The 27608-nt window shown below is 39.8% G+C and overlaps 1 protein-coding gene across 15 annotated transcripts in view; it reads left to right on the top strand.

Moving 5' to 3' along the window:
- LMO7 (LIM domain 7) overlaps positions 1–24023 on the top strand; it is a 202728-nt gene extending 178705 nt beyond the window's left edge. For 10 of the 15 annotated variants that reach the window (XM_073795312.1, XM_073795314.1, XM_073795319.1 and 7 more), the window contains 16 exons: positions 157–271; positions 1330–1491; positions 2271–2458; positions 3697–3757; positions 5437–5493; positions 7343–7368; positions 8242–8346; positions 9311–9403; positions 9815–10074; positions 10985–11050; positions 13153–13205; positions 15321–15534; positions 18387–18665; positions 20573–20681; positions 21801–21903; positions 23263–24023. In XM_073795312.1, coding sequence (XP_073651413.1) covers positions 157–271; positions 1330–1491; positions 2271–2458; positions 3697–3757; positions 5437–5493; positions 7343–7368; positions 8242–8346; positions 9311–9403; positions 9815–10074; positions 10985–11050; positions 13153–13205; positions 15321–15534; positions 18387–18665; positions 20573–20681; positions 21801–21903; positions 23263–23285 — 1914 coding nt within the window. In that variant the 3' untranslated portion in view covers positions 23286–24023. The remainder of the gene's footprint in view (positions 1–156; positions 272–1329; positions 1492–2270; positions 2459–3696; positions 3758–5436; positions 5494–7342; positions 7369–8241; positions 8347–9310; positions 9404–9814; positions 10075–10984; positions 11051–13152; positions 13206–15320; positions 15535–18386; positions 18666–20572; positions 20682–21800; positions 21904–23262) is intronic. The other 5 variants (XM_073795315.1, XM_019920921.3, XM_019920920.3 and 2 more) reach the window with 3 other exon arrangements.
- Positions 24024–27608: the final 3585 nt, after the last annotated feature.

The following is a 27608-nucleotide window of genomic DNA, read 5'->3' on the forward strand; positions in this document are numbered from 1 at the left end:
GTTTTACCAAACCCAAGGGGAAAAGAATGAAGCTTCCGGTTTATCATGAAATAATTCAAGTGTACCTTGCGTGCAGCCTCCCTTCTTTCACGGATAGACTTTCCTCCACGTGGGTGCCAGGGACACTTGATCCCACCGTTTCATGTTTGTTTTCAGGATCAGTTCAGTGATATGAGAATCAGCATAAACCAGACGCCTGGGAACAGCCTTGACTTTGGATTTACAGTAAAATGGGATTTTTCCAGGATCTTCGTAGCATCAGTCGAACCAGGTAAATCATAGATTGAGCTCTCCTGAAGTTTCTTCTCCTTTGTTGTCCTGTGCTGTTCAAAAAGCCCCCAGAGAAATTAGTTTATTTGATAGAGGAAGAGAAAACACATGTGAAAAATGCAGCAGTAAAGTGAAGAGGCGCATCCTCTTCCCAGAGACTGATAGTTGGAGTTACAAATTACATATTGTTTGATCTTGCCTCGTTAATTTTAGTTTTGAAGGGTCGTAATTTTGTGACTTTTACAGACTTCAATTATCAAAACTTTAGGCTTAATATTTGGAAATACTAACAAACAACGCTAAATTGAAGAGCCAGAAAGAACTTTCCCTGATCATTTGTGTTTGTGATGGATACATAGGTGCTGTATAATCAATATGTTCGGAGCGTCCTAATGTATCTGTTGCCCAAGGACTCCTGAGGATGCTTTGGGACTTTTACAAAAGCACTGCCCCTCCTCCACCAAATCAAGCCCAGAAACTCTTAGCAAAATATTACAAGACCTAAAATGAAAACGAAAGCTATTGTATTTATGAGGAGTTCCTCATTTACATATTTTAGCTATATAAAAATGCATGTGAACTTTGGTTCTTTCTTTGAAACTTCAAGGCTGCTTTAATTAGATAACGGTAAGTAGTAATTTTAAGCCATTTTAAGCGGCTCTGTTTTTTTCTCCATTCTAGAGTGCATCTGGCTTTGGAAGCTCAGCTAAAGCGGAATATATATTTCACATTTTTAATTTAAAAATAATTTAAAATTTTCTTCCTAGGGGGTTAATAAAGAAATTTTATTGAACAGATGGGTTTATCATTTCCCTTTAAACGTTAAGGAAGATACATTCTATAGGATTAAAAAATGCCTTTGGTTGCTTTGTAATGTTGTAGCTACTCAAATATTTGATAACTTTAAGAAATTTTGTGACTCACCTGCACCTGAAAAGAATATGAGAAGTGATTCGGTGAGATTAAGAAGTCATTTTTTCTCTTAATTTAAATAAGCAGTGACTAGTAGGACATGTTTTTATTTTTTATTGGTAGTTTAATTTATTTTGCTTTATTTAGGTAGCCCAGCAGAATTTTCTCAGCTACAGGTAGATGATGAAATTATTGCTATCAACAACACTAAGTTTTCACATAAGGACACAAAAGAGTGGGAGGAAACCATGGCTAATGCTCAGGAAACTGGAAACCTAGTAATGGATATCAGGCGCTATGGAAAGTCTGGTGAGTTGGTTATACCACCGTGTTTGGCTTTCTAAATTGGGAACTGGTCTTTGGCAAGTGGTTATAACAGCTCGCTTCAATAACGTTTTCTTCTCTCTTCGTTTCACTTTTTTATTTTTTGGCTTAAAGATGTTTTGTGGTTATGTCGAGACAAGTCTTGAATGATGCTTCTTTGGATGTTCTGTCTGAAAGCTTTTCACTAGCAAATTTACTGAATTCTGCATTATTTATTGACTGATTTATATGCTGGACTGGCTTTGAATGCACACATCAGCTGAAGGCTCTTGTAATTATATCTGCATTTGGAAGTCATATGATGATGTTGAATATTAAGAATTACACCATGGTTTCACTTCCTCTACAGCATCATGACTGTAACTGGTATAAGAGAGAGCACAGTAGGTCAATATCCCAGTTGTTCATTCATGAAGAACTTTCGATGTACATTTCATTATTGTGTTGCTTAATTGTTGAGGTTAGATGGGGAAGGGCGTTAAGCCTTCCAGACCTACCAACTTATGATATCAAAATATAATACCCAGTCCTGGTTTACAGAAAGATTCAGCAAATTTGCCAGTCTTTTCACTATTAACATGCTCTAACCCTCTGTTTTTGGAAGGTGATCTGTTGGTAAAAGGCCTAAACTCTTCATTTCTTTCACACACTATCTGACTTGTTTGTCTTCTGTGTGTGTATTTTGTATATGTACATTCAGTACTTCGTTCTTTCAACTTCAACATTTACGTGTACTCATTTATTGATCTTCGTGTACCAATCAGACTGGGGCAAAGACCAGCCTTCCCTGCCATTTACACGGCATAAAACCCTCAATCTCACCAGTATGGCTACCAAAATTATAGGTTCACCTGAAACAAAGTGGATTGATGCAACTTCTGGAATTTACAGCTCAGACAAATCTTCAAATCTATCAATAACAGCTGATTTCTCAGAAAGCCTTCAGAATTCTGTAAGTATTTCGAGAAGTGGGAGTATTTGGGTAGAGCAGAGCAACTATAGGAAGTGTGTTTGTGGGGGGAAAGAATCTGCTTTCTTTGAACAATTTTGATGCTGTTTTAAAAACAGATAATTGAATAAGGTAATTTATAGTAATGAGAATAAAATATATTTTTGAAAATCATAAGGCACTACTCATTAATAATTTAGAGTAATAGTTATATAATGAAAAAAATCAAAAGACCCCATAGTGATGTTTTGTAGGGTTTTTTTTTTTAAACATACATTTATTTATTTATTTATTATTTATTTATTTATGGCTGTGTCAGGTCTTAGTTGCAGCGGGTGGGCTCTTTGTTGCAGCGCGTGGGTTCTGTAGTTGTGATGGGCAGGCTCAGTTGCCCCGTGGCCTGTGGGATCTTAGTAACCTGACCAGGGATCGAACCCACATCCCCTGCACTAGAAGGTGGATTCTTAACCACTGGACCACCAGGAAAGTCCCTGCAGGTGTTTCTTACCAATCCTTCATCATTATACCCCTCTCTCAGATCTTTGTGAATGTGAAGTAGTTAATTATGTAAAATTATACACTATAACTTTTCTATGCTTTCCTTAGTCTTTACTGGTAAAATAGATATAGTAATTGTGTGCAGTTTTAAAACCTCATGAAGCAGTTTTAGTCCTTGTGTGGATGAATGTGATGGGTAGATTTACATATGTGGTTAAGAGATACACAGTTACATTAATTGATTTAAAATAATTATAATGTAGAAAATTTCTAATTATCAAAGTAATAGTTAAATTTAAATTTGCAAATAAATGTGTTTATATTGACTCCCTAGATATAATGGCTGTTATCCCAAGATGCTCCCTTTCATGTAATAAGGAGATCCTGCTACCTTGTATAAGAAAAGTTTAAATGTTAGAGAATCCTATATGACTGTGTTGCTTACTCATGAATATAAACCGAATGGACCAATGATTATTTGGCCCATCATGTTTCTTGGAAAATTAATGACTGATTGAACTTAAAGCTATTCATGCTTACAGTTGGTCATTAATTCTTCCACAAATATTGAAGAACAATGAAAAAATTATGTTTCTATTATATGTGAAAGGCTGTAAAGAATATATTAATACTGTGAAAAATTCATGTCATTAGAAGATATTTTCACTAATGAGAAATGCATTATTTAAGCTTGAAGTCCAACTGGAGAGAATGTTGTTAACTGGCATTTTTATCCTTTCTAGAATACTGAATCAAAGGAAATTAATGGAATTCGTGATGAAAGCAATACTTTTGAATCAAAAGGTAAACATTACCATAATAGCTTACATTTATAATATAGGAGAAGTCATTGCACTCAAGTTCTGCTACTATAAAAATTAATATCTGTGAGTGAAAGCAAAACTGATCTACTGCAAGTTGAAACTCAGAGGTTAGCGCATAGATCCAATTGCAGCCAGGTGGAAGGGCATTCAGTTCCAGTGTTGAATAGTCCAGGAACTGCAAACAAAGCTTTGGCAGCCTGTCCAGGAGCTTTGAGTGCCTGTGTGTCTAATCCAAATAAGAAAGACTGGTTTTCCCGAGGCCATCAGCCTTCTCGCTATGGTGTGCTGGCAAAGGGAATCTTAGTTAAATACGAGGTTTCCTTTCTCCCTTTTATGTTGTGAAAGGGACAAGCCTGGAAGCAGCTAGTAATAAGGAAATGCCAGTGGCAGTAACAGTTGTTAGCAGAAGTGCCCATCTGTAATGAAAAAGCAGACATAGCATCTAGGGAAATTTTGCATTATGGAGTCATCACTCCCTTCCTTCTGCTGTCTATCTACAAATAATCGAGCTGCCACATGCTGTGTGCTATAGCTTAGGCACACAAAATAAATAAGAAAGATCTGGTCCACATAGACAGGGGAAGAAACCCAAAGAGGATGAAGCTTCTCTTAGCATGAAACTAGACTGCCGGGCACAGATCTGGGTTTTCTCAGTGGTTTGGTGGTTTTGAATCTGCATTTGTCAGTTCATAATACCTTACGTCAAAATCAAACCAAATTTATAAATTTCCCTTCCTTTATTGATTATTTATGTATCTAATTTCTGATAATTATGTGACTATATTTTAATTGTTTGATATTGCATTCTTTGACTGCTTTTCTCTTTATGATATTTTAATCTAAGATGTGCGGGTCCCGTTCTGTCTGTGTCTCAGCAGAGCACTTGTTAGTGACTATGGGGCGATACACAGGCCCTGTCATTTGAGGGTTTTGTTTAGATAAGTAAATATCAACTAGTGTCAAATAATAATTACATTTACATTTTATGAATAAACTGAAGTATAATAATCATTTGCCATAATCTTGTGACAGATCTGTAGAAGTCAGAATATTTTCTTTTTTATCTGATTGAACTCTATTTGCTTTATGTAAAGTTAGGGGCTATAAGATCTTGGAAACTAGGGCAAAATAGTCTAGTCAGAAGAATATTTTAATTTTAGCATTTGGGTTTTTTTTAGAATTGTTCTCTGGATATTTATTTTCTTGTCCTCCTCCCCATTATTTTTAGTTCCTTTTTTACTTACTAGTACTATGAAAAATCTTAGTTACAAACAATTCTTCCTGTACTAGAAAAGATTTTGAATTGATTAACCTAAGCAAAAACATTTTAATTTCCACTTCCCTAAAGGGGTGTAATCTAGCACGGAAGATGTTACTTCAGCTACTTTGAAACTGTGATGCTACCTGCTAAAATGTATTAATCAAAATATTAGTTCCTTTTACTAATTTGAATGTAGTATAGACTACTAAAACTATGTGTGTCTTTGTGCATTGAAATAATCCCTATCTTCTATGGCAATCAGTTTTATCATTTTAAAAATAATATTGCTACAGAATGGAAAGATGTATCAAGTATCATTTAGTTTTCCAGTGGTGAGAGAGTAAAATGAATGACATGGTATTGATGTGTTTTTTTTTGTGTTTGTATTTTTCAACTAGCCTCTGAACCTATTTCTTTGAAAAACTTAAAAAGGCGATCACAATTTTTTGAACAAGGTAAACTGCCAAGCTAACAATTCATGTACTTTCATGGAATTGTTCCCACTCTCCACTCTTTTCCTGATAGTCTGTGGTGCTGGGCACTGAGCCTCTTCTATTTGGCCATCATTATGACCAAGCAACATAACCCATTTCCATTCTTTCCCTAGGGTCATCAGGCTTTTCTTACAGTTCATGGGTCTACCTCTGTGGTAATGGGTCTTTGTGTGTCCTTTGTATACCTCTGAAGTTTTTGTTTTTTTTTTAATTAAAAACATTGAGATGCTGTTTAAACACACACTACTTGCCACTGGGTGACAGTAAGAAATGAGGAATTTCATTTATGCCTTACTGCTTCCTACAAATTGCATAATATTAGATTACACCAACATACAATTGGCCAACTTTTAGAGTCAAATTTTGGGTTTTGGAAAATGCTCTGAATAAAGAACAGAGTTGTTGATTGCTATTGGGATGATGGCTTTGGAGTGTTAATAGGACCGCTCTGTAAATTTGGTCACATCTGTAAACAAGTACATTTTGAGATTCTCTTTGTTGGTGTAGTCGGGCAGTGCTGCGTTACAATGTGCCGTGCATGTGGCATTTCCTCCCCTTTCACGTTTGTCTAATGCTCTGTCTCATGAATGCAGTTTGAACTCTGTGCTTTGCGGTCAAGAGCTTAAAAGTAATATCCAACATTTGAGATGCAATGGCACAGTCAGTAGGGGGTGTGCTGTTGGTGTCTAAAATGTTATTATTTCTTACTTTTAAGATTATCAAAAATATTTCCAAACTTGCCTTATAACATGGTACTTACTGGATTTGTGTATTTTGTGTTAATCTATTCGTAGTCTTTGTTGGTGAATTAAGATTTCTTTTTGACCGTAAATAGAAGTAGCTTACCAGCTCTGCATGTACAAGGGTCCATTTGTGTCAGTGTCCTTTGTGTTTTTGATAATTTTTGTTCAACTCTTGTTATTCTATGGTAATTTAATTGAAACTGTGTGATACGCCTAGCTCAAATTGGCTAAAATAAAGCAATTCCTTTTCTTTCTCCATTTTCACGCACTTTTCTTCAACAGACTATTTTAGGGAAGAATATTTTCTTAAATCTCAAAGCAGTTTTCTTAAAAATTTGATTGTGTAAGTGAATAATTTATTTGACAGCTGAGGTTTCAGGAAAATTTAAAAATACAGCACGGTAGTGTTTTTTATGAAATTTGCTTACATGTTTATAATCATCGTACTACATACAGGCACACACAATTATGTAGGCCCCATAAGAATAAAAAGAATAACGTTCTGCCCATAGGGTTATACATGAAGTCTGAATATTTTGTGTTTCAAATAATAGGAGTGGAAAGGGAAATGTTTCTTGAATATGTTTGTTGGTGGCTTATTTCAGAAAAGTAGCTCCTTAGCAGTAAGGCCTGAAAAATGTGACTTACACCTGTCACAATGTAATTGAATAGCAGCAAGTAAAAAAATTGGGTTTGGTAGATGTTGTAATATTTGAAATTCAATTTTTCTTCTATTAGGCCAAGTTATGAGAATACTATCCACTTTATTAATAAAAGAACCCTGAACCCTTAGAAATAAGTACACCAGTATCTCAGCTCTAGCACCTAGAGATAAGATGAAACTTCGGCATCCACTGTTTCTCTTCTTTTTACTGACTTTGAATTTGGAAGATGAGTAACAAACGGAACTAAAGAGAGAAATGTACTGTTGTTTGAAAAAACTGATGTCACTTAGTATATTGGCATAGAGACAGTTAGTGATACAACTTTCTGAAAGGAATTATTTCATAGAAATGAAGATTTATATTGTTTTCTTTTTCTTTCCTTGCCCACGTGCTGTAATATAGGAAGTTCCGATTCTGTGGTGCCTGATGTAAGTAGTATTCATTTGGTTTTGGAATAAACAAGGAGGCCTGGGTGGGACTGAATTAGCACACAGTAGCATCGCTTACCGTTATTTTAAGCTGCATGAGAGTTTATCCAGGAGTATCTTTCCAAGCTAAAGAGACCTATTTTTTTTTTAATTGAAGTATAGTTGATTTACAATGTTGTGTTAGTTTCTGGTGTACAACAAAGTGATTCAGTTTTATATATATATATATATATATACACACACACATATTGTTTTTCATATTTTTTCCATTATGGTTTATAACAGGATATTGGATATATCAGTAGTTCCCTGTGCTATACAATGGGACCTTGTTGTTTATCCATTCTATATAAAATAGTTTTCATCTGCTCATCCCAAACTCCCAATACAACCCTCCCCTGCCCCTTGCCCCTTTCCCCCTTGGCAACCACGAGTCTGTTCTCCATGTTTGTGAGTCTCTGTTTCTGTTTCGTAGATAAGTTCATTGTGTAAGAGACCTATTTTGATATATAAAGCCCACCCTCCTTTAGTACAGCGTAGGCCAAGGGTGATATGAATAATTTATGTATGCAAAAGTACTTCGGTAGGGCTTCCCTGGTGGCGCAGTGGTTGAGAGTTCACCTGCCGATGCAGGGGACACGGGTTCGTGCCCCGGTCCGGGATGATCCCACATGCCATGGAGCGGCTGGGCCCGTGAGCCATGGCTGCTGAGCCTGCGCGTCCAGAGCCTGTGCTCCGCAGCGGGAGAGGCCACAACAGTGAGAGGCCCGCGTACCGCAAAAAAAAAAAAAAAAAAAAAAAAAAAGTACTTCAGTAGATGACTTAATGAAGTAACATATTCTGCTTTGCACCTTTTCTCTTGTAACTCGGCAGCTTCCAGTCCCGACCATCAGTGCCCCGAGTCGCTGGACGTGGGATCAGGAAGGGGAGCGGAAGCGGCAGGAGAGGTGGCAGAAAGAGCAGGACCGCCTGCTGCAGGTAAAGCAGGGTAGTGTGGGTCAGCAGGAACACAGTTTGCTTTAACAGCTTTTCCTGCTCAGTGTCAACCTACATTAAGAAGCAACTTAAAAAAAATTAAAAGCCAATAACCTCATAATTAACAAATCTTTTGATATGTAGCACATTTTTAAAAAATAAATAAATTTATTTATGGCTGCGATGGGTCTTCGTTGCTGCGCACGGGCTTTCTCTAGTTGCGGCGAGCGGGGGCCACTTCTTTGTCGCAGTGTGCGGGCTTCTCGTTGCGGTGGCTTCTCTTGTTGCAGAGCACGGGGTCTAGGCGTGCGGGCTTCAGTATTTGTGGCATGTGGGCTCAGTAGTTGTGGCTTGCGGGCTCTAGAGCGCAGGCTCAGTAGTTGTGGCGCAGGGGCTTAGTCACTCCGTGGCATGTGGGATCTTCCCGGACCAGAGCTCGAACCCGTGTCCCCTGCATTGGCAGGCGTATTCTTAACCACTGCGCCACCAGGGAAGCCCCTGTAGCACATTTTTTATGAAATACTTTTCCATTTTGAAAATTTCCAGAGTCCTCCTTTTAAAATTATTTATTAGACCCTTTGTATATTTTTAGAGTATATGGCACCATCGTTTTATGGATTTTCCTATGCATGAGAGGTGTAGAGATTTGTCAGGACCTCCACCTGCATAAACTGTGTGCTTGGTCCATTGCGCCGTAATTCAGCGCCCTTCCAGTTAGCTAGGGGCGTCGATGAATTACAGCCACAGTAAAGAGTGGATATGGGTTCAATTCTGAATGTCTGCCCTTTCCCAAGTCTGTATTTTAGCTCAGTATAAGCTATGATCTACTTTAGGGGTGCAAATCTGATTGGTTAAACCAATATCTCTGTCTTTAAAGATGGAGGTCGAGGGTAGAACTGGCAAAACGCAAATGAGAGATTAACATCATTAACCTATTAACTAATTAATATGCCATCTCATCTTGTAGGAAAAATATCAACGTGAACAGGAGAAGCTAAGGGAAGAGTGGCAGAGGGCTAAGCAGGAGGCTGAGAGAGAGAATTCCAAGTACTTGAATGAGGTAGTGTTGGCCCACGCCCTCTTCTAACTTCTCTACCTTGTTGGTGAAATTCGCTGTAAGCTGGAAGCTGCCCCGTTTCACCTGGCTTTTGTCACACATTCACTGTGTAGTTCTCTGAACATACCAGCTCTGGTTTGTCAATTTCACTGTGACGTTTCAGCCTTTCTCCTAGCTTCTCTACTGTATCACTAAATAATCCTATCGCTAGGCTCGAAGTGCATCTTCCTCTTCTGTGTTACAGCTCCACCACCCATGTGTGATTTTTGTTAGTGATAAAACTTTTAACGTTATTTCAAGTGGAATTCTGGGCCAACTACAATAAGTATCATTTAAAACTGAATATAGACGTATCTGTGCATAGTACAGAAATGCACAGATTCAGATGGGTTTCTTTTCTCCCTGGTCGCGTAGGAGCTAATGGTCCTAAACTCAAACAGCATTTCTCTGACCACACGGGAGCCTGCTGTGGCCACCCGGGGCGAAGAGTCCAAGGCACCTGACAGCGAAGGAACCCCAGCAGAGGAGGAAACGAGGCAGCAGCAGCAGCAAGAGAAAGACCAGGAGCAGAAGCGGCGCCAGGCAGAGGCAGAGGCAGAGGCAGAGGCAGACGAGCAGAAGCGCCAGGCGGAGAGAGAGAGGGAAACTTCTATCCAAATATACCAGTACAGAAGGTCTGTCCCCACGGCCGAAGGGCGCATGTGCTTTTTCAGTTGATCTGACTTGGGTGCCTCTGAAGTGGGGAATGGATACAGCTAACTGGTCCCCCTGCTCCCTGCTATCCGTCCTCCACGCAGGGCCACACAAGCAGAGGTGAACCTTTTTCACTGTCAGTGATCCTGTCACCTAACTTCCCTCCTCAAAGTTCCCACATGGCTCCCTGTCACGTTACAACATCACCCAGAGTCCTCGCCGTGGCCCCGATGGCTTGAATGAATTGCATCTCGGCCGCCTTGTCCACCCGGCTTCCAACCACTCTTCCCCTCACTTGGTCGCTTACAGTCACACTGGCCTCCTTTTCCTTCCATGAAAATGTCCGACTGACTCTGCCCCGGGACTTTTGCATTTTCTAGTCCCTGTACCTGGAGAAAACTTCCCTCACGTGTTTGTGTGGCTTACTCATTTTCTTTAAGTCTCTGCTCCAATGTCACCTTCTCAGACTTTGCAGCATACCTCATCAGAAACACGTCTCTTCCCCCGACCCTTTCTCTCTAGTGTGCACTCGCCTGCTTTACATGATGCATTTATTTGCTTGTCTGTTAACCTGCCCCATCCCACTAAAATGTATTATGAGGCCAGTAAGTTTGTTTTGATGGCTTCGGTAGCCCAGCCCTGGAATAGTACCAGAACATAGCCGGCACTCAGTGTATGTTTGTGGAATGAATGAATTGCAAGTGTCTGTTGGCGGTAGTAGGTCTGTTTTCCGTAGGGATGGATTGAAATACTTCTGTATGTTTAGTTTTCAACTCAGAGACCATTCTCATAAAGAGGCTGGAATAACATTACTTTGATATCCATTTCTTAAACTCTGGGCAGGCATTAAAGTCTAATACTTTGAGCATGAACTCTTTTTCCATCTTTTAGGCCGGTTGATTCCTATGACATACCAAAGAGAGAAGAAGAATCTTCAGGTTTGCTTCCTAGTGACAGGTGTGTAGCACTTTAATTGTAATTTGGTTGGAGTAATTGGCCTCTGAAGAATATTTGAGGTCTTGCCTAGATGTTTCGTAGGACTGCTTTAGCGCCTGCTCTTTTGTGGGAGACAAAGATATCCTGCTGGTTGATGTTTGTATCAACTGGCTTTTGCCGTGTAACCAACTGCCCCTAAACTTAATGACTTGACTTACGATTTCGTGGGTCAGCATTTTAGACTAAACTCAGTTGGTGGTTCTTTTAATTGATTGGGTCCCTAGTGCATCTACCACCAGTTTACTAAGCAGTTCTGCTTTGGGGAGTTGACTGGCCGTCAGCAGGGACAGTGAGAACAACTAAGCCATGTGTCTTTCAACATCCAGCAAGCCAGTGCAGTCTTCTGTACATGGTGGCTGGACAGAGAAAAGAGAGAGAATTAAAGAGAGAAAGCGTGCGAGGCACCTTGCAGTCTAAGGTCTGACCTGGTGCACCATTGCTTCTGCCACATTCTGTTATCTAAAGTCACAAGGCCAGCGCGAGTTCACGGAGAGGAGAAAAACCCTCTCTCTTTGTGGGAGGAGCCACAATGCAAGGGTAATGGACACAGAATAAGACTTGTGTTCATTTTTGCGATCTACCTGAAGCTTTATTTTAAAGAAGTTATAAGCAATGGCATAAGCTTACCAAAAGTTCCATGCGGACATCTGAAATGAGAATTGTAGCCTTCCTCTTAGTTTGATTAGAACTACTAGTCAGTTTCAGGGAATGAAGATAGGATTTCAGATACCTGAAAAGTTATATATTTCCTAAAACATTAAATTTAATATTTTAAAAGAATTTAAAAAATGCTTTGCACTCTTGAAATCACTAAGGACTTCTGAAAAGTCTGTCTATATATATATCCAGTGTATGACCATTAATCTGTGTTTTCACAGCTAAAATTTCTCCTTTAGGAAGTTCACCTTAGAAATAAGGAAGGGCTCATCTCTATAGGCAATCAGGATGACTAAATAGGGCTCAGAGTAGATAGGGAAAAGAAAAACAACATACATAAAGGTACTAATGGGCTGACATTAAGCTAGACAAAAAATTCTAGTGATGGATAACCTTATTTATAGTGAATGTTTCTGGGTAACTTTAGATCATTAAAATGTGTCTCTCTCTTTTTTAAAGCTGTGATTTATTTATATATATAGAAATAAGCTTGATGTATGTGGTTCATTACCTTGAGAAAATAAGTAGATTTTAGGGAAAGGAAACTTAAGGAATCCTGGAAAGTATGAAACGCTCGTAGGTAGTTGTGATAAAGCACGCCCTAGAGGCATTAAGGAGCGTAGCTAGACATCATGCATTAAAAATATTTTCTTCTACCTTAATACAAATGAAACCATTCATGGATGTTGCCAACAGTTGTGATATAGTGTGTGTTACACATAATTATATGTTGTATTGATTATTATAAACGTCTGCATATACCTATGTATGACAATGTATATTATTATTGTATAATATATCATTATTCATTATTATTACTAGTATTTGAAGTTATTGTGCCTAGGAGAGTGAGAAAGAGATGAGCATGGATTGGTATATGGCCCCAAGGTTTAGGCCTTTTCAGAAGTTGCCTATGCCAGTGTGCTCCAGTACCTCTTTGGAATGCTAGGATAACATTTGGTGAGTTGCTGTTTCAGAGTAGGACCCTAATGCCCCCAAAGATGACTTCCTGACCCTCGGGCAGCGTGAAGGAAGTGCTGACAGTCTGCTGTTAGGTGATCTGATGACAGATGCTTTGTACAGCCTGGGAAGATTGATGTCTGGAAGAGAAGAGAGTCAAAGTATTCAAGCTGGTCAGAAAATCATAGGCTTTAACTGACATCAACTTGGAGAGGATTTTCACATGCTTCTGTTCCTAGCATCAAGCTCTTTTCTCTTTAGAGATGTCTTGTTTTCTGCTAGTTTGTGCAACATGAAAAATGCCTTCATATGAAAATACATATGGCTCTCAACAGACATGGGAAATAAATCAGCTGCTTTAAAAAGTAATCTTTTGGGGGTTCTTACTTCATAAATATGAAAAGGATGTTCTTAATGAGATGTATGTAATCTGTTCTGTGTTTTAGGAATAAATCCAGATCCACTACTGAACTGGATGATTACCCCACAAACAAAAATGGTAAATGTGAATTTTTTTCAGAATTCTTCCGCGCAATTGCTTAGTTATGCTATTACACCCTATGATCAGTATTTTTAAGGTCAAGGTATTTCAGGTTGATTAAGATTACGTATTTAAAATACAACAGATTTTTAGCACCCCTTCCCATTTGTGTATAAGAACAAAATTATCTTGTGCTTAATTTGGCTTTATTTTATGATGGAGGGAGTACTGCAAGATTAAAATGATTATAAATAGCTAAGGAAATCTGTGGAAATTTTGCAAAGTGATGCTGATACGATTTTGTATAGTGAATTTCATCTTGCCTCCAAAGAATTGGGACAGAAAAGTTTTCTGCAGAGTACCAGGGAAATTGTATATAAACCCGAAATTGCATATAAACCTGAGATTGGACATTTAGATGACAAGATTCAAAAAATTCAAAATGGGGCTTCCCTGGTGGCGCAGTCGTTGAGAGTCTACCTGCCGATGCAGGGGACGCGGGTTCGTGCCCCGGTCCGGGAAGATCCCACATGCCGCGGAGCGGCTGGGCCTGTGAGCCATGAAAAAAAATTTACAGCCCTCTGTGAACAAAACAACATCTGCAGGCCCCAATGGTCTGATGGCAGCTCTGGTTAAAGCTTGTAGAATTTACAGTTTCTAATAGGTTCTGTAATCACCCCTTTCCCCTTAACACAGAGGACCTTCCATAGTCTGGTCCTAGTTTAACTTTCCAGCGTATTTTGCTGTTTTCCCCATTAGGGGCCCTTAACTATAACCAAATTGTTCTCTCTCTCATTTTCCAACTTATCAGATGCTTTCTGATCTAGTTCCTCTGCTCTCACCTGTTTGGATTTCCAGTTTCTTCTCCCCTGAATTTGCCCCTAAGCACCGTTAAAATTAAAGTTTAAGTACTTGAATCTGCCATGAAACATTTTTAACCTGCAGTGATCATATTCTCTCTTGAATGTAAACACGGGACCTGTTAGTAATAACAAGTGTGACTCTCAGAAATAGTTTTGTTAATATTTGTGACTAGTGTTATTAATCTGGCTATTCTTCTATGTATGTTTTCTGCCCTTTACTAACTGTAAGCTCTTGTATAGCACATGGTAGAGTTATTAAATATTTTATTGAAAAACTTGGCTATGCCAGTAAGGCATCTTTAAAATAGAAAACATTTTATTCCAAATCTGACCAAATTGATAAGCTGTGTGCATACACCAATGTAAACATAGGCGTGTATAAGAAACCTTTGGTGGCCTTGTTCATTGCTTACTGGAAGATAAACTAAGGCAGAATGAATTTTGAAAGAAAGACAATAGCAGTGAATCTGGAGAGCAAAAGAAAATAAATCCTTAGATGAAATTTTCTAATCCAAATTGAGATGGGGAGGATACATCAAAGTTAGGGATGTTTTACCCATATCAGGAATTAATCAGCAAATCCAAGGAGACAACGCCTTCAGGATAAAACCTGACTTAATTGTCACTCATCCAAATTATCGTTCTGTCAGTTCCTTTACAGGAGATACAAGTCTGATAACATTCCTTGCTTATCATTTGGATTACTTGGCTAGTTTTCAATTTCACAAAAGCCATTTCGGTCATTGAATATGCTCTCATTCCTATGATTTGGTCATGACTTATTCTGTGACTTATACCGTGAAGACTCGAGCCATGTTAGCTGGAGATGCATGCGTTTCTGTCTTCGCTCTCTCCGCAGGGGGAGTGTACGTTTTTGGAAAGAACAGACTGCCCTGTTCCCTTGCAGAGTTGTCACAGCAAGCATTCAGTGAGCAGGTGCTTGATTGATTTTAATTTAGGAAGGAAGGAAATAGTGGAAGAGAAACTTTCTAGATGAGCAGTTTGTAATGTAATACTGCTGAAATCAAGGCTGGTTGTCTCCTTTTTAGGCAGCCCTCTGGAATGCCTCTGGGTGTGGAATTGGAATTTCTAGGGACAGGAGACTGTTCCTTTATGTTCTGAGGCAGCAGTCTCATTGAGAATTGATAATGTGAGCATATGTGCCCAGTGTCACTTTTTTTTTTTTTTTTGCTCCACTGTATTTGAAGATTTATCCACTATGCCTTTTTTTAATGTGCTAATCCCAGAGCTTTTGATGTTTTTAATTTAGGAAGCAATAGATATTTAGACCGAACTGGGAGCAGTAGCTCATCGCAGAAAAGCTCCAAGAAGGAACAAGTCCCATCAGGAGCGGAGTTGGAGAGACAGCAAATCCTTCAAGAAATGAGGAAGAGAACGTCCCTTTATGATGACAACAGCTGGATCCGACAGCGCAGTTCCAGTGTCAATAAAGAGCCTATTTGTCTGCCTGGGATTATGAGAAGGTGAGAGACATCTTCGGAATTATTTCTCCTTCTGTACTGAGGTGCAGATATTTAATTTCTAGACGTGCTGGCTGCTTTGGACAGGAGAGATGTCATCATTTCTTTTCTTATGTAAGATTTAGTGGGGGAAAGAGAAGGAGAGCAGATGTCATTGGGCACTTGTCACAGAGCACTGATTAGTGCCAGACACGTGCCAGGTGCTTTGTCTACATCATCTCACTTAATCTGGAAGGAATGTCTTGAGGCAGGGGTAGTAATTCTGCTTTTCCGTACGAAGAAGCTGTGACTAGAGCAAGCAATGCACTTGGACAAAACCACACGGCTAATAGGTTGCCAGGCTGCCTGTGGAGCTCTGATGTGTGATTCAGGTACTTAAATAATTGATGTGCTCTTAGTGCTTCCGTGGATGACGCTGAACCACAAAAAAAAAAAAAAAATTAAACCTCTGTTTATAATGAGACAGTGGTTAGATTGGAATCATGAAAGTAGTGTTCACAAAGTGTGGACACCTAATTTTTGTAACTTAAAGGAAAATACAGAGATATCAATTAATTGGAGATGAGAGGATGAACTAAACAGATGTATCCTGGGTAAGTGAATACTGAAGCTACTTCTATTTAGTATTTCCACAGCTGACCAACCGAGGAAAATTACTGACAACACATTACAGACCAAGGGCTAATTACCTCAATGTAAAAGTAACTCTTGAAAATCAGTAAATAAACCCTGACAACTTTATAGAAACATAGACAAGTGATATGAGCAGATAGTTCATAGAAAAAGAAACAAAGTCAGTAAGCATATGACAGATCAACACTTCTCCTAAAACAACAGTGGTATGCCTCGCTGGTGGGATTTGTAGAGTTAAAAGGTTGATTAAATCTAGTATTGATTAAATTAACTTAAATCTAGTATTGATTGAATCTAGTATTGATTAAATCTAGTATTGACAATTGTATAAGGAAACAGGAATTCTTGTTCCCAACCGGGTGGGCAGTGTTTTCAGTGTTTATTAAGCAAAAGTTTTTGCGTATACCCCGTGAGCACTTGAGTTTCTGACACTTTATCTTCTGGGTATATTTGGATAAGTATGCAAAGATAGTATTGGCAGTAGCAAAAAAGAGAAATAATCAGAATATGTACAAATAAGAGTGTACTTGGTGCTCATTAAATAAATAGTGGCACCCTGATAAGTAGAATACTATACAACTATTAAAGAGTGAAAGAGACATCACTCTATAATATGCCACCTCAACAGTGAGTGGGTTAAAATAACAATCACTACTCTCAAAATTCTGAGCGTTGGCCGGGCAGGTCTTTGCATGTATTGGTTGGGGCACTTGGCAGCTGTAGTCATTTAGAGCTGCGGTTGGCAATTTGTTTTGCACTCAGGACCGGATTGTAAATAATTTAGGCTTGGTAGGCCACCCAAGTCTGCGTCATGTATTTTTTGTTGTTTTTTTTAATGACTGTTTGAAAAGATAAAATACCCTTAGCGCATGCATTTTTCGTATGCTGGCAGTGGGCTATAACTTGCTGACCTCTGATACTCCACTGAGAGCTCAGCTGGAGCTATTGGTTGGGAGCTGCTGTTCTCCAAATAGGCCTCCCCACATAGCTGCTTGGGTTGCCTCATAACCTGGCACCTGGATTTAAAGAGGAAACCTTGCAAGAGGTATAAGCCCTGATGTGCAAGTGCTTATCAAACCTCCATTTGTCTCATGTCTGCTAATGTCCCATTGACCAACATCTCGCATGGCTAAGCCCAGAATCAGTGGGAGGGGACCACACAAGGATGTGGATACCAGGACGATGATCCACTGGGGGCCACCAAAGTACCTTCTATCACCTGAACTGACATGAAGATAGTTCTAAGAAAATGCATATTACATGCAATAAAGCAAGTTATGAAGAATATGAGTTGTAGAATAATCCCATTTGTTTAAGCATGTTAAACATATGAACACATTACATATGTATATAGACATGGTTATCCGTACATATGTAAATTTGTATATGTATGTAAATATATACTTGCATGTGTGAGGAAAGAGTCTAGAAGGATACACAGTCAACAGTGGTTACCTCTGGGGATTAGGGCAGGTAAATTGTAAGTAAAAGTGTATATACCCTGCTGGATTGCTTGGGTCTTTCTCATCATGATGATATAATACTTTTATAATTTGAAAAAAATACATATTTCAAACTTGGGATAAGAGAGAAAGTTTTAAAAGTCATAACAACAAAATTGACCAGGTAGGAAAAAACCCTCATAATTTGGAGTCAATCTTTGTAGGTCAGAATTAATGTCAAGTACATAACGATCTTATTTACAAAGCAGAAATAGAGACACAGACATAGAGAACAAACGTATGGATACCAAAGGGGAAGGGGATGTGGAATGAATTGGGAGACTGAGACTGACATATAAACACAATTGATACTGTGTATAAAATAGATAACTAATGAGAACCTACTGTATAGCACAGGGAACGCTTGCTCTGTAGTGACCAAAATGGGAAGGAAATCCAAAAAAGAGGGGATATATGCATACGTATAGCTGATTCACATTGCTGTACAGTAGAAACTAACACAACATTGTAAAGCAACTCTACTCCAATAAAAATTTAAAAAATTAAAAAAAATAAATGAAGGTTAATTGAATATGAAACATCATGATGCCTTTGATGAAAAGGAACTTTAGCTGTTAAAGGTAATTTTATATGTAACTGGCCTTGTTAGATTCATACCTGCTTATAAAATACATGGATATTTTAATGACTGTAATGGTGTTAAGTGGATTTCTAGTTGAATGTGTTCTATAACTTGGATGAACCCTTTCCGTGTTTCAGAGGTGAATCTCTAGATAACCTGGATTCCCCGAGAGCCAGTTCTTGGCGACAGTCCCGTTGGCTCAACCAGCCTTCAGGAGTCTATGCCACTTCCTCTGTCCAAGACTTCAGTCGCCCCCCACCTCAGCTGCTGTCCACTTCGAACCGTGCCTACATGCGGAACCCCTCCTCCGGCGTACCCCCTCCCTCAGCGGGTTCTGGGAAGACCACCACCCCGTCCCCCATACTGCGCAGCCATTCCCCTGCGGTTCCGCAGCCCGGCTGCCAGCCACGCAACAGGTGAGGCCCTTTGGGTTTTCCCTCTTCTTCCCTTCGTCTCAAGGGGTTGTTTTTCATTAAAAATTTCCCAAAATCTTGTCCAAGATTTCCAATGAAAAAAGAAAAACAAGCCTTTTTGAGTGTGTCAGTTTCAGTGTTCCTTTCCCAAATCAGTTCCTTGCTATCTTTCCATGCCAACCCAAGGGCATTTATGGATGTCTTATGAAGCCATTGGAGGCCTTTAAAATGTTGACTTCACTGCCACTGCCTCGTTTACTTGGGCCTGTGGTCAGTGTCTTAGATGCAGACGGACCTGAACAGTTCTCACTCTGGAATCATAAAAATATACAGTAGCTCAAGAATGCATGACAAATTGATGAGTAAAAGCAGTATTGTAAAATGTTTGACTGTTTTGATGAGACTGTAATATAAAATCATTTTATAGGAACTGAGTATGAAAGGAAAGCATTATAACCCAGACCCATCGTCTGTGGAACTTTGAACAAGCTGGCTTAAAAAATCCTTAAGTTAGATATGGCATTTTGGGTTTTTGATTTCCAAGACCACTGCTTGTCTCTTATCTGGTTTTCCAACATCTTACTCAGACTACATCAACTGAATTCTGCAGGTCATATGCTGCGGGAACTGTGTGAGAGTTATAATGGTGGGTCTTGGCACTTGCCTTTTGGTATGGGTCAAAGCTCAGATTATCAGCCTGTGTTGGGGTGCTATATCTGTGTAGCTTCTCCACAGATCACTGATGCTTCACAAAGCCACATACAGCAGTGTTTCTGTTGAGACCTGAAGGGAGTGCTACTGGCCTATGCTACTTTTCATCACTATTGAAATACTGAAAAGTAGAAACACAATGATTAATATTGGGATTTTTTTTTAAGCTATCAACTAAAGGATTTCATTCGGAGAAGATATTTTTATCTAGCTAAAAATGTTGCTTGTGCCAGGATTTATAAAATGTGTATCAGGGAGCTTAAATTAAGAGAAGAAGAGATGAGGATTTTTGGTAAATTTGGAGGGAAGATAGGGACTGCAGAGTCGGGGAGAAGCCAGAGGAGAGAGTACCTGTTTCCTTACTGAGAACCCTGCCCTCGGAAAGCAGAAAGGAGACGGGGCTGTGGACTTCTCTGCCCTGAAAAGGTCTCTAACTAGAGCACGTGGTGCTCTAACGTGAGGCACTCAACAGCTATGCCCTTTCCAATGTCACTGAAGTGCTGTGCCAGTCCAGTGGGATGCAAAGATAAGAAGTAGCCTTCACCTTTCGGCCTGGGAGAAGAGATAAGCCTTGTAAATAAAGCAAAGTAGAAACTTGCCTTACCTATCTAAATGGTAGCTGTCAGGCAGTTTTCATGTCATTCTCCGCAGAGGCAGCCCTGTAAACCAGAGGTACAGTCAGGAAAGCACTGATACTTCTGTTGACCTAGAATATCGGGTGAATGAGAAAGAGGTTGAGAAAATAAGGTTGAGGCGGTAGGTTGAATAGACTTGCAACACCTCTCCGAAGCGGGGCTGCCCTTTCGGTGTTCGATGAGCAGAGGCATGATTAGAGCTGTGCCTTGGAGGGTTTACCTGGCAAGATGATGTCGGCTGCATTAGAGGAGGGGGGACTGTTGCCGAGTACAGATGCGGTCTGAGGGTGATAGCACCGCGAAGTGCAGCATGGACTGATTACACGGAAATCCTTCGTGTATGTGACTAGGTGTCAAGGGTTCCAGAGCCGTCGTGGAGGTCCATCAAGGTACAGTATAATCAAGGCATACTTTGGTTGGCTGGTGAACGTTTTCCTGCCACAGGTTTATAAAATAAAGAGTTTCGTAAACTATGATTCACGTTAATACCAGAGTGTGATTTTTAGATAAGAGCTTTGAGCTACTCGGATGAAAGCCACCCTTCCATTCTCGTTCTACGTCTAGGTCGGTCAGTGGGAAGCGCATGTGCTCCTATTGTCATAACATTCTGGGCAAAGGAGCCGCCATGATCATCGAGTCCCTGGGTCTTTGTTATCATTTGCATTGTTTTAAGGTGAGACTGAGCCAGACAGCCTACAGGCCCGCATTGCTTTGCTTGGAGAGAGCATGGCTTCTTGCAGCGCTGGGTGTGGACCTGCCACTAACAAGCTAGGTGCTGCCTCTGTTGGTCTGTGCTGCACTTTGAATCACAAATGGCCTGCTACTGCTACTAGGTTCTCAAACCTTGAACCTGGCTTCAAAACTTAAAGCCGGAAGCACTATGCACTTCCTATTTCCAATCTAAGATTCTATAAGTAAAATTTACCGTGCGTAAATGCTTTCTCTGACATGCTGCCACGGTTATTAACAGCATGGGGACATGAATTATAACAGTGTCCAAACCCTAGCTTTGAATAGGGAGAGTATGAAAGGAAAAATAATGTATTTTTACAGTTGCACAGTCTGCTTGTACCTCAGGGGCTCTTGCACATAAGAAAGAAGTAGGGCTCTATGACTCCCTTAGTTTGCAGTATGTCTTTAGAGACACATCTGTTTGATTCTTGAACTTGCGTTGGGCCAGAGAGAGAGATTCCGGTGGTTGATCCTGGAGTCCTTTAGAGCTCAGCTTGTTTAAGCTTGTCTATCTCTGGCTTGGGTTGTTCCTAGGCATAGCAGAATGAGTCAAAATTATTAGTGTTTGAGCACATGGAACCAAAATACCCGGCCTTGAAGGGAAAGCACTGTGAGTGAACCTCACCGAATTGGTGCTGGGGGGAATGCCTGTGGTGACCCACCCCAGGGCAGAGAGCCAGACACCCAGTCTTGGTGCCCTTCACCCGTTCCTTCCTGTGGTGCTTTATCCTCTCCATTCCGCTGGGAGAAAGGAAGATGCAATTTCTTTAAACCAATCAACGAATCATTTCTGTTCTTTTGGTATATTTAGAATGATATCTTGGCTCTTAAAATTGGCTTTATGAATTCTTTAATGTCTCATCTGGCAGGTTTCCTTTTCATCTAATTATCTTTGGGCCTTTTTTTTTTTTTCTTCCTTTGCTGAAATGTATCTAAGAGCTTAGAAGCTGCATTTTGCTCAAATTTTTTTTTTTTTTTTTTTTTTTCTGGGAGTGCCCCAAGCTTTCTTGAGCTAAGTGTGGACGTTTCCTGTTTTTGCTTTTTTTTGTTTGTCTCCCAGTGTGTGGCCTGTGATCGTGACCTCGGAGGCTCTTCCTCAGGAGCCGAAGTCAGAATCCGAAACAACCAACTGTATTGCAACGACTGCTATCTCAGATTCAAATGTAAGAGAGCAAATCAGGGAGAAAATTTCTTGTCTTTTACGGAGACCACGGGTTCCCATGCATTTCCCTGAACCTGCCACCAGCTCCCCTTCAAGCTCCCTGCCCCAGAGCTCCAGGCTTCAGGAATCTCAGAGTATCCCCTTCAAAGAGGGTCCGGTGAGCGGGTCAGTGGGTCAGTGCTCAGGATTCCAGCCACACAAGGGTGGGTGTGGGACCAAGGAACCAGAGAGGGATGCGTGCCAGGAGTCAGGACGGTGTGCTGTGCAGTCTGCTGAGTCTGGAGAAACTTCTGATGACTCAAGCATAAAAACCAACCAAGACCAACAGTCAAAATGAATCTTCTGTATAGACTCTCATCAGTTTCTTGGCTAAGAAACTCTCATCATTTTAGCTGATTTCTATTATTTACTAATGGGGTCTGATTATGTGATTTAGAATATGACCAACTTTAAAAACTGTGGTTTAAAAAGGTAATAAAGAATAGTCAGCGTATGCTTTGTTACTCTATAATCATATGCTATCAAATTATACAATAATTTAAGCATTAATTCTGATGACATAGTGTTTCAGTGTCATTTTTGGAAAAATTGCGTTTTTCGAAAACTTCACATGCTATTCTGTGTCTAAGCCTGTTTTTGCCTGTAAGTGTGTTATAAACATAGGGTAGCGTAAGTAGATTGCATATCGTTTATAGCTACATAAAGACAACCATTCCTCCTTTTTATATTTTGAGCCTTGATGCTGGTAACATGTGTTTCTTCCTTATTGTGAAAGGGTGTTTGTTACAAGTGGTATCAGCCAAACCATATGCTTTTGAGCTCTGAGGTATTTATATGGCCTTTATGTGAAGAGTGCTTTGGAAATGGCTTCAGCCCAGTCAACTCTCTCTTATCTGTCACCGTGTTTTGAGCCTTCTCACCCCGTTGGTCCAGACCTTTCCTGGATGCCAGCACTGAGGTGGGAGAGTGTCAAGGCTGGGCATGGAATGGGGAGGGAGTGTGTGTATGTGTGTGAGCTTTTCTCTCTTTAGTCAAAATTCCAAAGCCAAATATAATTGATTTTTGGACTCATCATGGAAAAATTGCCCATGCCTTTTCTCTCCTCCAGTACAAATAATAGAGAGTTGAGTGTAACTTGTTTCTATATCAGCAGTTAATTTTTACTCCATTTTTTTTGCAAAGAAAGACTTGTAGAACCCAGAGGTGTGATTTGCCCAGCTTTATCCTAAGTGAGTAACAGGGTAACTCTTTCTACCTCATGGGGTCATTCTCTGAACGATTCCTGCTATGTATCCCAGGTGGCGATATTCGAGTGTTTCTGAATCTAAGCGCTTTTCTTTCTTCTCTCTTGCCTGATCAGCTGGACGGCCAACCGCCATGTGATGTAAGCCTCCACACGAAAGCACTGTTGCAGATAGAAGAAGAGGTGGTTGCTGCTGGTATAGATCTATAAATACACGTTGTATGTCCTTTTGCTCTCTTTTTTAAAAAGAATAATACTTTTTCTGGCCTCTTTAGATTACATCAGAGCATTATAGTCTTGGTAGAACCTGTATTTTTGTTGTTTATTTATAAGAAGGTAATTATGTGTGGGGAAAAGTGCAGTATTTCCTTTTTGAATTCAGCATTATAAAAGCACAGGGGAAAAATAAGAACTTCAAAATATTTTTTTGATGCTGATAATGATCTAGTTTGACTTTCTAATGGTGTTTTGAGGAGGGTTATTTTATTGTTTTTTTTTTTAAGTTTTGGAAACATTATTTGAAATAGTTAATATAAATATGTAATTGCATTTGCTCTGTTTATTATAATGTATTCTAAATTAATGCAGAACAATACGGAAAATTTCACTAAAATCCACCCCCAAATTTGCTTTCTGTATCCTTCTTTTCATTTATGTAATATTATTAAATTTTTTTTTAGCTTATATGACATTTTATTTGCTTGATTAGGGGAGCTCTATTTTCTTCACCAGAATTGTCACTAAGCAATTCCCAGTAGAAATTGCTTCTTTTCATTCATGGAAAATCATCATGGTTTGTATGCCAGAAGTTTTCTCCAGAAACTAGTGAGCCTTTCTGTTCAACTGCATTTGTAAATAAACTTGCTGATGCATTTAAAGAGTGGTTCTTTTTCTTCTGTGTGTGTCTGTGTTTGTCTACCTTTCAAGCCTTTTAATTTTGTTTCAGTGTGTGGCTTTTCTTGATACTATGTTTTATTTAGCATATTTACTGAGTAATAAATTGACATACAATAAAATGCACATATTTAAACTGTACAGTGACAGGTTTTGACATGTGTATATACCTATGAAACTATGACTGCAATCTTGATATCATTTTTCCTGAAAAATTTTAACAAGAAACTTTATTTTTGATGGAAAGTTGTTTTTGAATGCAATACGTTTTTATGGTGAGAGGTGAAGTGAATGGTGAATTATTGGATGATGTGCATAGAATCTTTACATATTCTTTTACTTCCTCAGTGATAAGTTTAGAAAATCTATAGGATAAAAAAAAATCTATAATGTTTTAGAAATCTGGAGCGAGAGTGCAAGAACGCAAGACTTTAGCATGTTTTGAGCAAAAATATAAGCTTGCTTGAATCCTTTATAATAAGGAAACTGGAGTGGTTAATTCTAGGATATGAGAACTGTACTGGGATAGGTTAGAAGTATATAAGAAGCTGTAATGTGGGAGAACATAAAAAATTTAGTTCCAGTTTTTATTTTTGTTTAGTATTCTTTATTTCTGATTATTAGAGTAATGTGTGTTTTTTGATGAAAATTTATCAAGTACCTAAAGCGTGAGGAATATAATTCTCAATTCCAAACTTCAAAGACAAGAGCTCTGTGTTTAAGCTCAATCCGTACACAGTTATTTATCCTGTGTTCCTAGTTAACATTGGCTTGTGAGTTTTCCATGTTCTTAAAACCATTTCTATATATTTTTATTAATGGTTGCATAATGCTCCATTGTTTGGTGCTGTTAATACTTACCTGATAGTTCCTCTACTGCGTGCATCTCGATTGTTTCTAATATTTAACACTTTTTTTAAACAAATAGATTTTATTCTCTTTAAAGTGATATAAGTTACTTTTATTTTTTCCCCATTATTTTGATCTTTTATTGGAGTAAAATTGCTTTACAATGTTGTGTTAGTTTCTGCTGTACAGTGAAGAGAGTCAGCTATATGTATACCTGTATACCCTCCCTCTTGGACCTCCCTCCCCCCTCCCCCCCCCCATCTAGGTCACCACAGGGCACCGAGCTGAGCTCCCTGTGATATATATAACATGGTTATATATACTATATGTATGCATATATTTCTAGTATAAAGTCTGTGATGGACTCTCCATGATCATATCTATTTCTTTATATTATTTTCATAGACATGAGATTATTGGCTCAGAGGTTATGCATCTTAAGGCTGTCACGATGCATATTGCCACAGTGGTTTCCAGAAAGATGCTACCAACTTAGACTCCCACTAGCACCACACAGGAATTTCCGTTGCCTTGTTCTCTGCCTGACATATAGTAGCCCTCAGTATGCAGTAGCTGAATAAATCAATAAATAAACCACTGCTTCAATTTCTGTCTTGTTAATTCTGCTTGTTCCTACCTCTAGTACAAGCTTTATTTCTTACCTCACAGTTTTAGTTTTCTCATCCGACATCTTTACTGATCAGTACTCCTTTTCATCTAAATCCTGTGTCTTTTCATCTTAAGCCTTGTATACTGTTTTTCTTCTTCTCTGTACATTCTTATGACTTTTTTCCTCATCTCTCATATTATCTTGTTAAGTGATAATAATTTTGTTAGTACAAGTTGTTAGGACAGCTTTCAGAGATTTTCTTCTGAGACACCGGTGTTATAGCACCTTTGTATATGCCCATGAGAATTTGTAACTTCATTTAGGAACAAGGAAAGATTCAGTCATTCAACATTCTTTATTCAAGCGGTATGCGCCAGGCATAGTTTTAGGCACTGTAGATAGTGCAATGAAGAAATACAAAGTCTTGTCTCTTACTGGGCTTAGATTTCCAGTTGGGGGAGACAGTGATAAACGCAATAAAATGTAACATGCATGTGGAGATAAGGGTGTTGAAGCACAAATGAGCAGGGCGAGGAGGCTCCATGAGTGTTGGAAGTGAAAGTTCCGTGGTGCCTTTTTATATGGGTTGTAGAGACATCCTCTCTGATATTTGAGCCAAAGCCTGAAGGATTGAGGGAGCAGACCTTACAGATATCTGAGGGGAATGCATTCCGGATATAGAGAATAGCAAGTTCAAGTGTCCTGAGGCAGGAGAATATATGGTGTGCTCAGAAAGCGACCATGTGGTTAGGACGGATCAAGTGAGAGTGATGTGAGCAAGGAGGTGTGGGCAGGAAGACGCAGGTCTGCTGAGCAGGACAGAGACATTGGAGGGTTGAGCTGAGGAGTGAAATGAACTGACTTATGTTTTAAAATGACTGCAGACCACCACATAAACAATAGGTTGCAGAAGAGTAAAGGTAAAAGCAGGGAGGCGAGTTCGTAATCTATTGAAATTGTCCAGGTGAAAGATGTTCTCTTCAGCAGGGCGGGAGCAGGGGAGGTGATGAGGAAGGTGACAGATTACACAGTGTGCATATGTATCTCGAAGATGAAGTGACAGATTTTGGGGATGGGTTGGATGTAGCATAAGAGGAAGGGAAGAGTCCAAGTCTCAAGTGTTGTCTTAAGGAGCTGAACATGGAGCCACCACTTTCTAAAATGGATAAGGTGGTAGGTGGAGCCCAGTTGGGGTTGGTGGGGCAGGGAGATCAGGGTTTGGATTTTAAACATGGTAAGGTCTGAACAGTATTAGATAAACTAAATGACAGTGTCGAGTGGGCAGCTGGCTGTGCAAATCTGGAGTTCAAGGCAGAAGTCCAGGCTGGGGATGTAAGTGTAGGGTCATCAGTATATGGATGGAATTTAAGCTGAGAATCAAGAGGATATCACCTGGATTCTGACTGTAATTAGAGCAAAGAATATCTCAGAAGGACCAATTCCTGGGGTCCTCCAGCATTGGAGATCAGAGATGCAGAGGCAGGAGAAGAACCCACACACTGGTGTTCTGGAAATCAAGTCAATAGCATATTTCAAGGCGGAAGGGACCTGCTGTGTCAAAGGCTACCCAGTGATGCAGTAAGATGAGAACCCAGTCGATGACTGGAGATCATGTACATTTTGGTGTTCGTGGATTGACCACCTCAGATGTTCAGTTGGGCGGTCTTTCACGTACACAGCACCCAGCCCAATTTCCAGTGCCTAGCAACCTCTGAATGTCCTGATGTGTTGTCTATTTACCCAGTGAGATGAACTGAGGGAGAGCTTGGAAAGCCATCTCCAGGCCACGTTCTGTCCGTACCGCCCGCCCCGCGCCCATGATATGTTAGGAATCAGAGCTGCACTTCCCAGTGTGCTGTGAGTGAGTTCCCTTGACACGTGTGCTGCTTCCCCTTCACCACTTGCCCTGTAGTTTTGGGGGACTCTCAGAATGTCCTGGAAACAGAGGTACTGGGGTTGGAGTGCACTGGCTGCTTCCAGAGGCAGAGACAGCCAGCTGGGTTCTGTTCTGCCGTGTTCTGAGACGCAAACTTTGGGTCTCTCGGCTGAGGCCCCGGACTTGGTCGCTCTGCCTTACTTCAAGCTACAGACAAGCTTTGGTCCTTAAATT

Source organism: Tursiops truncatus, chromosome 18 (genome assembly GCF_011762595.2).
Source record: "Tursiops truncatus isolate mTurTru1 chromosome 18, mTurTru1.mat.Y, whole genome shotgun sequence".
NCBI lineage: Eukaryota > Metazoa > Chordata > Mammalia > Artiodactyla > Delphinidae > Tursiops > Tursiops truncatus.